The sequence below is a fragment of the Hypomesus nipponensis genome, chromosome 2, assembly GCF_054491055.1.
Source record: "Hypomesus nipponensis isolate SF chromosome 2, ASM5449105v1, whole genome shotgun sequence".
NCBI lineage: Eukaryota > Metazoa > Chordata > Actinopteri > Osmeriformes > Osmeridae > Hypomesus > Hypomesus nipponensis.
Genome location: NC_140362.1, coordinates 9,076,885 through 9,094,514, shown reverse-complemented (window position 1 = coordinate 9,094,514; position 17,630 = coordinate 9,076,885). Strand labels below are relative to the sequence as shown.

Below are 17,630 nucleotides of genomic sequence, written 5' to 3'. Positions count from 1 at the left end.
ATCCCATCTTGAAAATTATTTTTGCTGAACAGTTTTAGATAAAGTTCAAGATTGACCTTGACTGCAACCATAAATATGATAGTGTTTTCTTGTAGCCTTTGTTTTCCTGGTGTGATAGTTTCATATTTGCATCTAATGAGACAGTTTATTACCAACAACAAGAATCTTACTCTTCCTACAAACTTCACAGATGAAAGTGGAGTAACAAAACTCTAACTTGTTCTTTCTCTAATGTACGGACTGTGTGCAGCTTTTGGTTCAGAGGCAGGCAGACCTGTTTATGGAGAATGAGAACCGGGAGACACCGTGCGATTGTGCGGAGAAGCAGCACCACAAGGAGCTGGCCCTCAGCCTGGAGTCCCAGATGGTGTTCTCCCTTGCCCCTGAGGCAGAGGGCATAGAGGCCGAGTACGCAGCCTTGGACCACAGAGAGGTGTGTCTGACTCAACCTACCACCCTGTCTTCCTGGTGCCATGCCTCGCCTTATTAGTATCACAATCTACTTGTTAAAGTATTGGAATTGCTAAGCCAAAGGACATTAGCAGACAATATGAAAGACAATTGTCTGCTAATGTCCTTTAGCTGCATATCTGTAGAGCAGTCCTCATTGTTGTCCTACTGAAATTTGTTGTTGTAGTTGGAGTCAGCTGACAACTTGTGCTGCACAGCTTCTGGCTAGATGCGCACACACACTTGGACAAATTATAACTATCTGTCATCCCAGGATCAGAATGTGATTCCGGTAACACGGTGGTCCACTATCTTAGTGTGCACCAGAACAGAGTCATATAAATTGGTCTGTGTTTAAACTTTGTTTATAATCTCTTCCTCTCCTTTCCTTCTGTCTTCACTCTCCCCTCTCTGCGGCTGTCTCTCCCAGATGTATGAGGGTCTGAGGCCTCAGGAGCTGCGTCGTCTAAAGGACATGTTGATCGTGGAAACCGCAGACATGTTGCAGGCCCCTCTTTTCACTGCAGAGGCTCTGCTCAGGGCCCATGGTATGCTAGAGCACATACACGCACACACACACACTCTTGCACAGTGTCCAGTTCAAAACATAAGATTATAAAATACCATGGTTCGTAGTGAGGATAACACAATTATATTTGTGGACATAGGTAACATACTATCCCGTACGGAATCCAAAATAATAATATAATAATTCTAGATTGTGTATTCGCTACAGGAGCTGTCAACACGTCAGGCAGCAATACACAAGCCTCGCTTCTGTTCCAACCCATCAACTTAGTCTAACTTTTGGTTAATAAAACTGAACAAGCTAGATCGAGTTGAACTTTCCAAGCATATGTAACTTTCCTTGGTGTAACATGCAGGCTTTGACAAACAAGCATGCTTAACAAAAAGTATGAGGTCTGAGAAAAACTTAATATTGCGTGTAAACTAAGGGTGCGCCGATCTATCGGCTGCCGATCAGTATTGGCCGCCGATCAGTATTAGCCGATAGAGGCCGATAGGTTTAAAATTGATTTGTTTGTGGACTATAAAGGGCGATCAGAAGATTGGATTAGATCAGATAATACAAAACTCGCGAGACCCTTTTTCTACAACCAACTAAAATGGCTTCCCCATCAGCGGTTTGGCAGGTCTATCAGAAAGGTTTCAGAAAAATACCAAAAAAGTAGCTATATGCAACGTGTGTGCCAAGAAAAGGTGGCCCTTCTACCACAAACTTGGAGAACTTTGAGTGAGTCTAGGGTGCTAGCTCCTCTGGCACCCTAAATGGGCCCTGTGCAAGACAGTATGAATGTCATAAGCACAATTTAGCTAGACAGCATGAATGTCGAAAGCACTATATATATATATATATATATATATATATATATACACACACACATAAGGTCCATAAATATTTGGACATTGACACAATTTTCATCATTTTGGCTCTGTATACCATCACAATGGATTTGAAATGGAACAATCAAAAGATGTGCTTTAAGTGCAGACTTTCAGCTTTAATTTCAGGGTATTTACATCCAAATCAGGTGAACGGTGTAGGAATTACAACACATTTTATATGTGGGCCCCCCCCCTTTTAAGGGACCAAAAGTAATTGGACAATTGGCTGCTCAGCTGTTCAATGGCCAGGTGTATGTTATTCCCTCATAAAGGGAGTTCGGTATTTCATTGACAAGGAGCAGATAAAAGGTCTAGAGTTCATTTCAAGTATGGTATTTGTGTTTGGAATCTGTTGCTGTCAACTCTCAATATGAAGTCCAAAGAGCTGTCACCATCAGTGAAGCAAGCCATCGGTAGGCTGAAAAATCAAAACAAACCTATCAGAGAGATAACAAAAACATTAGGTGTGGCCAAATCAACTGTTTGGTACATTTTTTTTAAGAAAGAACGCACTGGTGAGCTCAGCAACACCAAAAGACCTGGAAGACCACGGAAAACAACTGTGGTGGATGACTTTCCCTGGTGAAGAAAAACCCCTTCACAACAGTTGGCCAGATCAAGAACACTCTCCAGGAGGTAGGCGTATCTGTGTCAAAGTCAACAATTAAGAGAAGACTTCACCAGAGTAAATACAGAGGGTTCACCACAAGATGTAAACCATTGGTGAGTCTCAAAAACAGGAAGACCAGATTAGAGTTTGCCAAAAAACATCTAAAATAGCCTGTACAGTTCTGGAACAACATCCTATGGACAGATGAGACCAAGATCAACTTGTACCAGAATGATGGAAAGAGAAGAGTATGGAGAAGGGAAGGAACTGCTCATGATCCAAAGCATACCACCTCATCAGTGAAGCATGGTGGAGGTGGTGTTATGGCGTGGGCATGTATGGCTGCCAATGGAACTGGTTCCCTTGTATTTATCGATGATGTGACTGCTGACAAAAGCAGTAGGATGAATTCTGAAGTGTTTCGGGCAACATTATCTGCTCAGATTCAGCCAAATGCTTCAGAACTCATAGGACGGCGCTTCACAGTGCAGATGACCCGAAGCATACTGCGAAAGCAACCAAAGAGTTTTTTAAGGCAAAGAAGTGGAATATTCTGCAATGGCCAAGTCAATCACCTGACCTAAATCCAATTGAGCATGCATTTTCACTTGCTAAAGACAAAACTGAAGGGAAAATGCCCCAAGAACAAGCAGGAACTGGAGACAGTTGCAGTAGAGGCCTGGCAGAGCATCACCAGGGACGAAACCCAGCGTCTGGTGATGTCTATGGGTTCCAGACTTCAGGCTGTCATTGACTGCAAAGGATTTGCAACCAAGTATTAAAAGTGAAAATTAGATTTATGATTATGTTAGTTTGTCCAATTATTTTTGGTCCCTTAAAAAGGGGGGGGGGGGGCACATATAAAATGTGTTGTAATTCCTTCACCGTTCACCTGATTTGGATGTAAATGCCCTGAAATTAAAGCTTAAAGTCTGCACTTAAACACACACTGCACTTACTTAGAACATCTTGATTGTTTCATTTCAAATCCATTGTGGTGGTATACAGAGCCAAAATGATGAAAATTGTGTCAATATCCAAATATTTATGGACCTGACTGTGTGTGTGTGTGTGTGTATATATGTATATATATATCAAATGTTTACTCCTGACCAGGTCTGCAAACGCCTTTGTAAACCGAGATTTGTTAAAACGTTTGTTAACCGAGACCGTAGGTCGAGGTCAAATCGTTTTAACAAATCGAGGCAACAAAGGGTTTGCTGACCTGTCGAAGAGTAAACATTTGGTTTCTTATATACTACAACAATACGTGGGAAGATCCCAATCAAACACGTTGAATCTCCGCAGAATGTTTTTAGTCGCTGTGTTCGTATTTGAGCTATTTCTTTCAACCAGAATTCGTTTTCTGTCTGTTTCGGATACTTCTTTAAAACGGGAAGCGATTGTGGGGCGTTTGCGAACCTGTGAAAAAAACATATTTGGTTGTTTTAGGGTTTTTTAAGGCAATTTAGTCTACTTTGTTGCCGTACAGATGCCACGTCGTTAAGGTCAATTGCTACATCTCCAAGGCAACCGCTTGTTGCTTTGCCTATCAACCTCGCTATCGCTCGGTCGATACGGCAAAGCCGAGGTTTGATATTTCCCGGCATGACCGAACGGTCGAGGTTAGTAAATAGTTTATTATATGGCATTTTTAGCTTCTTTTCATTTTGTAAACGAAAATAAATGGTACCTATAGGCTAATTGTAGCTAGCTCTCAAGTCTTCTCACGCTGTGTTTCATGTGTTGCCAAGCAACTCATTACTTTTGATAGAAAGCGGACAACATGGTTCTGCTAAAATGGCTTTAATTTCAACACAAAATAACGACAAGTGTTTAAAAGAGTCTATTCTTCATCCTCACTTTCGATGACAAATCTTTTCAGCATCATCTGGATAGTAAAACTCAGCATCTGACTTGTCGCTCATTTTGAAGATTACGTCAGAGGGCAATACGGAGCCGTATTGACCGCTAAGGAGGACAATACGCGTCTGGCATGACTACCCATTAGCCAATCAGAAAGCTTGTACCGTCATTGCCATATAATAAACAGATTTATTGACTTTTGAAAACGTCTCTGGACCAATAGGAACAGCGTATTAGTCCAATTATTACATTTACATTTATGCATTTAGCAGACGCTTTTATCCAAAGCGACTTCCAAGAGAGAGCCTTACAAAAGAGCATAGGTCACTGATCATAACAACAAGGTAGTCCCAAACATTGCAAGCAGCCAAAACATGAACCATACATTGTGAAAAAACTAAACAAGTGCCAAAAGGGAAGACCCATAAGAGCATGCAGTTATACAAGTTACAAATTAAAACAACATGAACCACAAAAAGTGCAGGACTGTACCTGTAGAAGAACAATCAACAGTAAAAATATTTCACAGCGAGTACAAGACTTAACCTCGTTGTATCTAACCTACAAGAGCAACAAGTCACTCAATGAGTTATTGTGATCCTGGAGGAAACTAACATCAAGTCCAGCCAAGCATTCCTACGTGCCATTGTACTCCCGGAACAAGTGCGTCTTGAGCCTTTACTTGAAGGTGGGGAGACAGTCAGTGTCCCTGATGGAGGTGGGGAGCTGGTTCCACCATTGGGGGGCCAGGCAGGAGAAGAGCTTGTGTTGGGATCGGGCAGTCTTGAGCGCTGGGACCACTAGGCGGTTGTCTGAAGAAGACCGTAGGTGACGGGTGGGGGTGTAAGGTTGCAGGAGAGACTTGATGTAGTCGGGTGCAGTCCCATTCACTGCTTGGAAGGTCAGTACCAGGGTCTTGAATCTGATACGGGGGTTGATGGGTAGCCAGTGGAGAGAGATGAGGAGAGGGGTAACATGGGAGTGTCTGGGTAGATTATAGACCATGCGGGCCGCTGCGTTCTGAATCCTCTGTAGAGGAGGATTACACTAGTATATAAGAAATATATATATATTAGGGCTGTGAAATGATTAACATTTATTATGAAATTAATCATGATTACATTTTACCAATTTTCCAATTTTTTTGTCATTAGTGTGCGTCTTTGATTTTGCGGTACCTTGATGCTCGGGTCACCCGTTGCCACTCGCAAAACTTTGGTGAACCCCTCGTTCTCAACAAAATAAATCGGTCTACAGCTTTTTGCAATACATTTGGCAACTGTGCTAGTCACCTTGTCACAAGCAGACTTAGTCAGGGCCCTGCGCTGTTCAGTGAGGGTGGTTTGGCGCATTCTACTTTAACTCCCCTCGCCGACCAACGCATGCTTCGCGTTGAAGTGGTATGGGTTACTTTAGGCTGGCATTGCTTCGGTGAAAAGATAACATTCAGTCATTTAGCATTGTCATTTAGCAGACGCTTGATAACGTCTTCCCGCAGTGTGCATATCACTTTGATTTTATTGGATGTTCCATCGTAGTTTTTTTGGAACACAAACTTCTCATCCATAAGTTGCAGATTGGGTGGAATTGTGGGTATATTATGTTAAATGCGTTAAACAAAAATAACCAATTAATCCTGTAATTTAATCATAATGCGTTATTTTTCACAGCCCTAATATATATACACACGCGTGTATGTGTGTGTGTATATATATATATATGTATGTACACACACGTGCGTGTGTATATATATATATGTATGTACACACACGTGTGTGTGTGTATATATATATGCGCGTGTGTGTGTATATATATATGTATGTATGTGTCAGGGTACCCGAGAGGTCTTAGAAAGTCCTAAATTTAGTATTCATAATTTAAGGCTTTGAAAAAGTATTACATTTTGTCAACAGGTCTTAAATTTTGTTTATCAAGTCCTAATTTTGACCACCTTCCTTATTTGATACGGCGCCACATTTGTTTATTGTTCGTTTTTACAACGAATCTTAGTACACCCAAATGTTGCATCCCAAATATTATGCAACCTGTATATGGCTCTGAACTGGCTGAGACGCTGATACCCCCTAGCTGCATTGTACAGTACAGTCTTTGCACTCGCATTGGAAATCGTCGCCATTTGCTGTGGACAGCACTCGGCAGTGAGTGATGGGCAAATGCTGGTTTAATCCGCTGTGGGTCCATGACCCAAAGTATAACTGGGTTCAGTCAGTGCAGGGGAATGTGTGGAAGGGACAGTGCACTTTGTGCAGAAAGACGTTTAAAGTCGGAACGATGGGGCATGTGGCCTTGGACTCTCATACCAAAAGTGGCCAGCACAGGAAACTGGCGGAGGTTTGTTTGAGCCAGGCGCCAATAGCTATGTTCTGTGTGACCCCGACCCCCTCTCAACCTCTGTGGTGGCTTGCACAAGTTTTAGTTCTACACCGCGACAGGCATCACAGTCAACTATACTGTGCGGGTCGACACCAACGCTCCAGGCAGAAGTGTTGTGGACCCTAAGACCATATCCCAACACCACTCCTACACCTCCAATGAGGGTATCACAACCTTCACAAACAAATAATGTTCCCTGACTCTGACATTGCGTCAACTTTCTCGCATGGGAGCAACAAGACCGCGTATATTACAAAGTTCGGTCTTGCCCCTTTCATCACCAAGGAGCTTACCGAACAGGTCAACCAGGCTGCAGGTTTTGTACCAATGCTGGATGAAAGCCTCAACAAAACCACCAAAAACCAAACAGCTGGACATCCATCTGCGCTACTGGGCCGGTGACCGCGTTCGATCGTGATACTTTGGTTCGCAGTTCATGGGCCATGCCAAGGCGGTGGTCCTTCTAAGTAATTTTGAGGTAAGTAGCTACAGCTAACATTTCTGAAGAATACTTAATACAAGTTAATTCAAAATATAACCTAAAGATAAAACAGGGATGTTAAAAATGAAAGTCCTTATAGGAAGAGCATACCTGTGGTACAGTGAGGCTATGCACAAGAGATTAGCCAAGATACTTTATGAAATGGTAAACAAAGGGCTGTATAATTAATCTCATGTTAGCAGAGGTCTATATTTGGAAAACAAAAGCATACAATTCTGTATTGTAATACCTGTTCGTAAGGGATAATGAACAATATGCCATTCTTACATTAAAAATACAGCATGTTCAAGGTGGTAGCACAGGCGTTGTATGAGTAGTAATAGATTACTAATATGGGAGGGAGTTAGGGTTAGGGAGTCAGGTGGCTGACCGGTTAGGGAATAGGGCTAGTAATCTGAAGGTCGCCAGTTCGATTCCCGGCCGAGCCAAATGACGTTGTGTCCTTGGGCAAGGCACTTCACCCTACTTGCTTCGGGGGGAATGTCCCTGTACTTACTGTAAGTCGCTCTGGATAAGAGCGTCTGCTAAATGACAATGTAAATGTAATGTAATATTGTAGCTATATAAATTGATTTCAATGCTCTGTCATCCACTCTTCTTAGGTGATCTGATCATCCAGAAGTTCTCAGAGATGCTGTCCCTGGAGGTCCGCACTGTAGAATTTCTGTCCTTCCAGCCATTCAAGAAAAGACTGGATGTCTTTCTAAACAGCATCATCAGTGAGACGTACCCACAACTTTGGTCCTTTATCCAGAAGCTTCAACTTCTATCACATGGACAGGCAACAGTGGAGCGGGGCTTTTCGGTGAATAAAGAAATTGAAACTTCTAACATTTAAGAATACACTGTTGTAGCACAGAGAATTGTCTGTAACTCCATCTCTCTCCATGGAGGGGTGACCAAGGTCCCCCTCACACCTGCCCTGCTTTCCTCTGTCTCATCTGCTAGAGCAAGATATAGAATTCATCTGGAGACAGAGAAGAAAAAGAGAGAATCTCGAGCAGTCAGAAAAAAGAAAGGCCATTGAGGAGAACCTGGATCAACTGAGAAAGCACAGAAAATCCATCCAGGAATTAGCCGAACATCTGCTCAGGGATGCTGATAAGTTGACAGACCAGGCTGAAGCCAAGCAAGCAGGCAGCAAGATGGCAGAGCTAATAACAAAGTCTAATGCCTTTACAAGGACAAGTTTGCTGAACTCATCAAACTGGATGAACAGATTGCTGCCAAAAGTGCAGAGCTCCAAAGGCTGTAGGATCTGTTGTATTACAACCGCACACAAGTACACCCACAGACGTATGCAGACACACACACACACACACACACACACCCCCCTCACACTTATTGTTTTAAATGGTTCTGATTTAAATATATTGTAGATTGCAACAGCTTGATGTTGCGTTGAGAGATAAGATCTTTGAGGCTGTATACCTCGGAGCATATTATTCATTAGAGTTATTTGATTGATTGATTTCCTATTTTTTTCATTCATACGCATATCAGGAAAGGTGTGATGTTGGTTTTAAAGTGGTCTTGAAAAGGTCTTAAGTCTTAAATTTGAGATTAAAAATCCTGGGGGTACCCTGATGTGTACGTCTTGCTCCGCCCCTGTCTACCGCCAGAAATATAATCACATTGTGTGGGAAACACTGTGACATATTGAAATAAGAACTATGCCAAGGGCGTACCCAAAGAAAACTTAGCACATTGGCTGCTGCAAACAAGGGACAACATCTTAAACATCTGTGTTTAACTCTAGCATTTGAAATTGAAATGTGAAATTAAAATACAGTGCCAAGAAAAAACATGTGAACTCCTTGGAGTTCACTGGTTTTCTGCAGTTATTTAACCAAATGTGATCCTCATCTAAGTCACACAATAGACAAACACTATGTGCTTAATTTCTTGTGTTTTTAACACACTCGTTAAATATTCACAGTGCTGGAGGAAAAAGTAAGGGGACTCTTAAAGTTAATAGCTGGTTAAACATCCTTTGTAGGTAATGACTTCAAGCAAGAGCTTTTGGTAGCTCAGGATCAGCTCTCGATGTCATTCCACAGCATCTCAAGTCCAAGTTCGTCTTTTATTGTCATATGCACAGAACAACACGGTCAGACTGGGCACTGAAATTCTTTGGACAAGACAACGCAAATCAACCTGGCATAACATAAGAACATAGATTACATCTATGATAAGCAAAATATAACCTAATATACAAATAATATAAAATATTCAATACAGTATACTCAACCTCTGAATACACATAATAACCTATACTAACCTTATAAACCTATGCTAACCTAAGACAAATTAAGTACAATAGTGCAATATTGCTGATAGTGCAACCAGAAAGTGACAGTGTGTAAAGTGACTAGTGAAAAATGTATCAGTGTCCATATCAATGTCCATGTATCTCTGTGGGGGTTATGGTCTGGGCTCTGACTTGGCCACTCAAAATGGCACTGTCTTTTTCTATAGCCAGTCTGTGGTGGATTTACTTTGATGCTTAGGGTAATTGTCCTGCTGCATCACCAGGGTCGGCGCCAGAGAATTAATAATGCAGGTGCTAAGGGGGTGCTAGATCATTGACAGGAAGAGCTGCGCAATTCTATATATTATATATAAATACTATCAGGGCCGTCTGGGCCGGAGTGGGACCCATTTTCAGCCCGGCTGTGTAAAGGCCAAAGCCAGCCCATCCCCCACCAGGGGCTGAGCCATACATTGAACAATCGGGGCTTAACCCGAACCTAGAAACCTAGTCAAGGTTTTGATGCGAGGTGAATTCGGAACTTCACATAAATGCAAGCGCGCATACTGTGCGAGCGCAATTTTTTGCATACATTTCTGTGCAAAAGTTTTTTAAGCTTTCTGTAGGCTAATATAAACATTTTGTTGGACTGACATTGTAATATTTTTGGGAAATTACAACCCAAATTTGTACCTGAAAGATTCAGGGCTTTTGAGAGAACACATTTTTCCCATCCTTGCAGGAACCTAGATTTATGAAGTGTGAAGGACTTTAATTTGTTGTATCTATTCCAATATGTAATAATAGTATTCAATGACACAAATCTGTGTGTGTGGTCTGGAGAGTGGTCTGGAGTTGCAGAGGTCCGATAATATCAGCTTTAATGCAGCAGTTAGAAATCAACAAGTACAGAGCTCTGGGGTTGTCTACGTTTCCCTACCCGCAACAGAGTTTGGGCTGGTTCACAAAGTCCAACTGGCTATCTGTCTCTGTCCCTGCCCCAGCCTATATTATACAGTGCAATTGAAACAGAAATATGAAAAGAGGGTTGAGCTTGTTCTCTTGTGCATCAGGGAGTTTGTTCTTTCCCACGCATCCCACCTGCTCGGGTGCTGTCTCAGCCCGGTTTCAAGGTTGCTTCTGAAATGGAGAGAAAACGACACAAAATACTGCCTGTTTCCCACACCCTGTGTGAGACACAATGTTTTAGCCTGAGCACACTTCTAAGTTAATAAGACATACATTTAATAAGCACAATACATAACTTTAATACATGCATCCTTTATAAAATTGTGCGAGCATTGTTCCGATTGCTATATTCACTAGTGCACAGTGCCCGTGATGCAGCTAATGATTACAGTTCTAGAATTGTACTGTAATGTATTATAAATTCTTTAAGTGACAGTTATTTCTTTTTTTACTTGGCTTTTTCAGTTCCTCCTGGAATCTTTTCCCCATCAATTTTATTATTTTGCATCAGTTTAATCTTGCTAACTCCACAACATTACATGATTGTTTAGGGTTGTCTCCGTGGCAACAAACTTACGCACTTGTGAGAAAGAGGCCATGCGCGACAACTGAAAACTGCACTTTTTAATCCACGGTCTGATCATGCGTTTATTTAGATTAAAACCAAGTAGCCTATTATCTTATCAGTCACAAAGGCTCAAACGCTCTGTTTGAAAATCATCTGCTTTGCCCAACCAGATAATCTGGCCGGCCCATGAAAAACTAACCTACGATCGTCCGAAGGCAAGTGCAATATCTGTTTTTCCTGGAGAGACAACCCCCTTTCATTATCTGCCACAAGTGGAAGATAATGAAACTACACCCAGTAATAACGAAGAACAAAGAGAGGACGTTTCAACACTGAATGCAACAGCTTATGTAGCTAGTCAAAATGTCTCGTTTGCTCATCCACTGTACAGGAGGGAATTACAAATAATTGGACAAATTGGAGAACCAAATCAAAAGGAAAAATTTACCTACTCAAGTTTGGAAAGACAAATTCAAAGGGCACTGAAAAAGGGACATGAGGGAGAAGTTGACAAAGCTGTAATTCAAGCCATAGCTCCAGGAACTAAACTGAAGTTATTTTGAAAGTATAATTGATTTGACATTACAAGCTCTCAGGCAAATTCTACAAACTCATTATATTGAAAGGGATGCTACAGAGCTGTACCACTCCCTCACCCGTGCAGTTCAGGAGCCTAAAGAAACGCCCATCCAGTTTTTAATGCGAGCCATGGACCTGAGACAACAAATTGCCCTTGCCTCAGAAATAGTTAAGTCTGGTTTGAAGTACAGTTCAGAATTAATTCAAAATCAATTCATCCAATCAGTAATGACTGGCCTTCATGATGACACTTCGAATGGACATAAAGCCATACTTACAAAATCCTAAAGTGACAGATGAAGTTTTCCTGGAGAAAATGACAGCTGCATACCATCTTGAAATGGAGGGAAGGAATAAGTTGTCAACTACACCTAAACTAAAGACGATAAGAGTGACAGCGATTAGTGAGTAAAGTGAGGAAAATGAACATGTGCCTAAACCGAACAAAAACGGAGAGACAATCGTGAAACACTGACGGAAAAAGTTGACCAAGGTAACAAAGCCATATGTGAGTCTATCCAGAACCTCACCGCTCACATCGCAAGCCTTCAGCAGGCTCCTCAGTATCAACAAAGGAGAGTGGGTGAAGAGCCAAACCAAAAATACTGACCACAGCCTCAGACCTCAAATTACAGATGATGTCGGAAATGTCAACAGTCCAATCCTGATGGAAGGTGTGTGCACTGTTACAAGTGCGGCAGCGAAGAACACTGGGCATCAGGTTGCCGAATGAGAAATGTTACAGCCAACACCAGCAAAATTGAAATTCTGCATTGTCCTTTTGAAAAGATAGAGAAAGCAGAACTGTTCAGCCAAGGAGCACCACTCACTGGTAAACAGTGGCAAACAACGAAGCTGGTAGGGAAGAGATGTCTAGTTCGAGCCTCTCTAGGAGGAGTTGACACTACAATACTGTGGGACACTGGTTCGCAGGTATCAATAGTGGGAACAAACTGGAAAAGAAAGTACCTGCCAGATGTTGAGGTGAGACCGAGCTGCTCGAAAACGGACCATTTGCAGCTGAAAGCAGAACAGACGAACAGACATACCCTATGGGGATGGATAAAAATTGTTTCCTTGTCCAAAGATACTGTGGCTGGAATGAGCGACAAACCTGTTCTGGTCCCTGTCCTGATTGCTAGCAGTGACATTGAACGACCCATCATCGGCTTTAATGTAATTGAAGAACTAGCCCTGACCAAAGACACAAATGGAGACAGTATCCCATCAGGTCACATGGTAACGAGACTGTGCTCAGCACTGGAGGTAGGACACAGAACCACCAGAGCCATTTTATCTGTTTTGAAGGCAGGCGAAAACGGCCAACCCCATTTAGCCAGTGTAGGCAGACAACCAGTGACCATCCCGAAGAACAAAGTAATGGCGGTGCAGTATGGCCGGCTAAACAAGAGGGTGTTGAGTACATCACATGTACTGTTAGAGCCAAATGTTGAGGCACCATGGCCAACAGGCCTTGTCATCAGAGAACAGTTAATTAAGCTTCCCCCAGAAGATAATAGCAAAATTGAAGTGACAATGGAAAATATGACTGATAATGATGTTGTGCTTTACAGTTGCACCACATTGTTGCACGGTGTTGATGCCATCTACCCATTACAGACCAAACCTGCTGAGGAACAGACACCTGAGACATCAGACAGCAGTGCTGCGATGCAGATAAGTGGAGAGCCACAAGCTCAACCCTGGGACCTGCCCGTGGACCTGAGCCATCTGTCAGAAGACCAACTACAGCAAGTACATCAAATGCTCAGGGAAGAATGTGTTGTTTTTGCAAAGGATGACTGGGATACAGGGTACATTAGAGATTTGAAGATGGACATACAGTTAAAAGACAACATACCTGTTCAAAGAACATACAATGCAATCCCTAGACATCTCTACCAAGAAGTGAAAACACACATACAGGACCTACTCCACCGAGGCTGGATCCAGAAATCTTGTCCTTCATACCCCTCACCTGTAGTATGTGTCAGGAAAAAAAACGGGAGTCTGCGGCTGTGCATAGACTACAGGCTACTGAATGAGAAAGCACTGCCTGACCGTCACCTCATTCCAAGGATACAGGAGATTCTGGAAAATCTGTGTGGCAACTCCTGGATCAAGGGAAGGCTAATCACCAGGGCTTCATAAGTAAGAATAGTAGACCCTACACCGCATTCATAACACCATGGGGACTTCATGAATGGGTCAGAATTCCATTTGGGCTTACAAACGCACCTGGGTCCTTTCAGCGCTACATGGAGGGATGCCTGGGAGACCTCAGAGATGAAGTATGTGTCCCGTACTTAGATGATGTTTTGGTATTTAGCTCCAGCTTCAATCAGCACATCCAAAATGTGAGACAGGTGCTCAAACGACAGCGAGAGTGTGGCATAAAGCTAAGACCAAAGAAATGTGACTTTTTCAAAAGTGAGGTCTGTTATGTTGGTCAAGTAGTTTCTGCAGAGGGACACAAGATGAATACAATAGACGTGGAAGCAGTTAAGGAACTGAAGCACGAGACACCCACCACGGTGCGAGAGATGAGAAAGTTAATGGGATTCCTTGGTTATTACAGATCCTATATACCAGACTTCTCTAGGATTGCCAAGCCCCTCTATGAACTGTTAGCAAATCCCAAGTCTGAAGTAAAACATCGCCAAAAGAAAAAGGGGGTTAACCGCAAGTGTGCTCTGTTGCCACCTTCTCACCCAGTTCAGTTCATTCACAGAGAGATAGTGAACAGAATTGTCGATCAGCTGACAAACCCACCAGTAATGGCATACCCCGACCTAGAGAAACCCTTTGTGCTTCACGTGGATGCCTCTGAAGATGGGCCTAGGTGCAGTGTTGTACCAGCGTCAAGAGGGCGTTCTCAGAGTGATAGCATATGGATCAAGGACCTTGACAGCAGCAGAGAGGAATTACAAGTTACATTCTGGCAAATTAGAATTCCTGGTGCTGAAATGGGCCATAACAGAGCGGTTTCGTGACTTTTCCACGCACCTCACTTCACGGTGTACAGTGACAATAATCCCTTGATATGTCACAAAGTCAGCAAAACTCAAGGCAGCTGGACACCGTTGGGTGGCAGAGTTAACGGATTATAGGTTCACATTAAAATACAGGCCTGGAACAGCAAATACAGATGCATACTTCTTGTCACGCAGACCAAGGCCCATTGAAGAGGTCATCCAAGAATGCACAGAGGAATGCCAACAGGAAGCTATTGAATGCATAGGGAAAGCTCTGGACATAGACAAACCTGGAGAGCTGAATTGGATCTTTGCTGTTACCTGTAATGAAGATGCACTGCCAGAAGGATGCAATATCTCTGAGCCAATTCAGTCTCTTGCAGTAGGGAACATAATAACAGCTAAAAATGCAGACCTGGTTATAAGCAGAGTTGTGGCCGTGAAAAAGATACATACCGACCTGAAACATAAAGACAAATTGCCAGAGGACAAAGTCGTCAGACAGCTTCTCAGTCTACAGATAGATAGAGATGGCATACTCATAAGAGAGACTGCAACGAGAAAGCAGCATGTTGTTCCTGAGTCTCTGAAGCTTGTTGTGTACAAACACCTCCATGAGGAAATGGGACACTTAGGTGCAGATAGGATGGTGGCTCTTGCGAGAGAACGCTTATTCTGGCCTAAGATGAGACAGGAGATGGAACACTATGTCACACGGGTGTGTTGCTGCATAAAGAGAAAGAAACCTAACAGAATGAACAGAACACATATACAGAGCATTGTGACTTCTGCACCATTTGAGATGATCTCCATTGACTACGTACACTTAGACAAGTGTAAGGGAGGGGAGGAATACATACTCGTGGTTGTAGATCATTTTACTAAATATGCACAGGCATATGCAACAAGAGACAAGTCTGGGAAGACCGCCGCCAGAAAGCTTTTTGATGACTTTATCATGCGTTTCGGTTTCCCATTCAAGATACATCACGACCAGGGAAAAGAGTTCAAAAATAATCTCTTCCGCAAGCTCTAAGACTACTGTGGTATTCATCACTCCCGGACTTCCCCCTATCATCCTCAAGCCAATCCCGCAGAGCGCTTCAATAGAACGCTGTTAGGAATGCTGCGCACACTTGAGGAGTCTCAGAAGTCCAGGTGGAAAGAGCACCTTAACAAGTGGTCCATGCCTATAACTCAACAGGGCATGAAGCAACAGGATTTTCGCAATTTTTCCTTCTCTTTGGCCGAGAACCAACATTACCAGTGGACCTGATGTTCCCCAGGACAGGAGGAGAGAAACCAGTCACAGACTGGCTATGCAGAGAAGTGGAGAGAGGTTATGCATGAAGCCTATGCCATTGCAATGCAGAATATGAAGAAAAGTGCAGGAAGATGACAGAAAAACTATAATCAGCGTGCATGGAGTTCTACCCTTGAGCCAGGTGACCATGTCCTGGTGAGAAACCTCACACCCAGAGGCTGTCAAACACTGGAAAACTACGTAGCTACTGGGAAGACATGATTCATGTTGTCAAGGGAAGAAAAGGCCCTGATAGTCCAGTGTACATAGTTGAGCCATTGCAAGAAACAAATGATTGAAAATGGAATGATAAAAACTCCAACGACTGCCTTTGAAAATAAAGTTGCTAAAAGAAAGCTGACTCAATGTCTGTTTAAGGGTGCAACATCTGCAGCTAACAGCTGAGTTACTGTTGCTAATGTAAAGGTACATGGCATCAAATGCGTGTGTGAATACAAACGCTGTGACGCAAGTGTTGTACACTTCTTTGTTATTTGGATAACCGTTCTGCTGTTGGTGTTATGGCTTGCCATATCCGCCTTTCTCCTCATTGAAATAACTGAGTGTGCTCTTCCGCAAACCAGGGTGATCAGATGAAAATGGCTAAATTCAAGGCATCTTACAGCAACGGGGGCTACGAGCCATTGCGATACATCCATTTTAAACATTAGCGCATGTTGCCGCCCCTCGCCTCATTAGCATTTAAAGCTACAGTCACAGAAACAGCGCATTTTGAGGAAAGCTCATTGAGGGACTGCTCGTAGTGGCTGTAATTATGCACCAAGGCTGAATTTCGGGAAAGATACTTCAGATACAGTAATAGGGAACCACTAAGGCCTCTGTGTTGTTGCTAAAGGGCTCAAAGGCAGCAGCATTCCTCCTCCTCCAAACACGGCGAGTTGAGTTGCCAAAGAGCTTGATTTTTGTTTCATCTGACCACAACACTTTCACCCAGTTCTCCTCTGAATCATTCAGATGTTCATTGGCAAACTTCAGACAGGATCCTACAGCATTTTAGTATTTTTCTCTGTAGTGTGTTACCAATAGTTTTCTTGGTAACCATAGTCCCAGCTGCCTTGAAATCATTGACAAGATCCTTCCCAGTACTTCTGGGCTGATTTCTCACCGTTCTCATGATCATTGCAACTCCATGAGGTGAGATCTTGCATGGAGCTCCAGACCGAGGGAGATTGACAGTTCTTTTGTGTATCTTCCATTTACAAATAAGCTCTTTGGTCTTGGCCATGGTGGAGGGTTTGAAACCTGATTGATTGCTTCTGTGGACAGGTGTCTTTTATACAGGTAACAAACTGAGATTATGAGCACTCCCTTTTAAGAGTGTGCTCCTAATCTCAGCTCGTTACTTGTATAAAAGACACCTGGGAGCTAGAAATATTTCAGGAATTTTCTGGATTTTGTTGTTGTTATATTGTCTCTCACTGTTCAAATAAACCTACCATTGAAATTATAGACTGATCATTTCTTTGTCAGTGGGCAAATGTACAAAATCAGCAGGGGATCAAATACATTTCTCTCACTGTGAGTGTATATATATATATATACAGTACCTGTCAAAAGTTTGTACACACCTTTTCATTCAATGGTTTTTCTTTATTTAAATATTTTTCTACATTGTAAATTAATATTGAAGACATCAAAACTATGAAGGAAACACCTATGGAATTGTGGTAAACAAAAAAAGTGTTAAACCAAAATATGTTTTATTTTTTACAAAGTAGCCACATTTTGCTTTGAT

The 17,630-nt window shown here is 42.5% G+C and overlaps 1 protein-coding gene across 8 annotated transcripts in view; it reads left to right on the top strand.

The window, feature by feature from the left end:
- LOC146300675 (ankyrin repeat and IBR domain-containing protein 1-like) overlaps window positions 1-17,630 on the top strand; it is a 100,270-nt gene that overhangs the window by 13,067 nt on the left and 69,573 nt on the right. For 6 of the 8 annotated variants that reach the window (XM_084704356.1, XM_084704348.1, XM_084704367.1 and 3 more), the window contains 2 exons: window positions 251-433; window positions 881-998. In XM_084704356.1, the coding sequence (XP_084560482.1) occupies window positions 251-433; window positions 881-998 (301 nt within the window). Of the gene's footprint in view, window positions 1-250; window positions 434-637; window positions 743-880; window positions 999-17,630 lie in introns of those variants that run through there. The other 2 variants (XM_084704370.1, XM_084704364.1) reach the window with 2 other exon arrangements.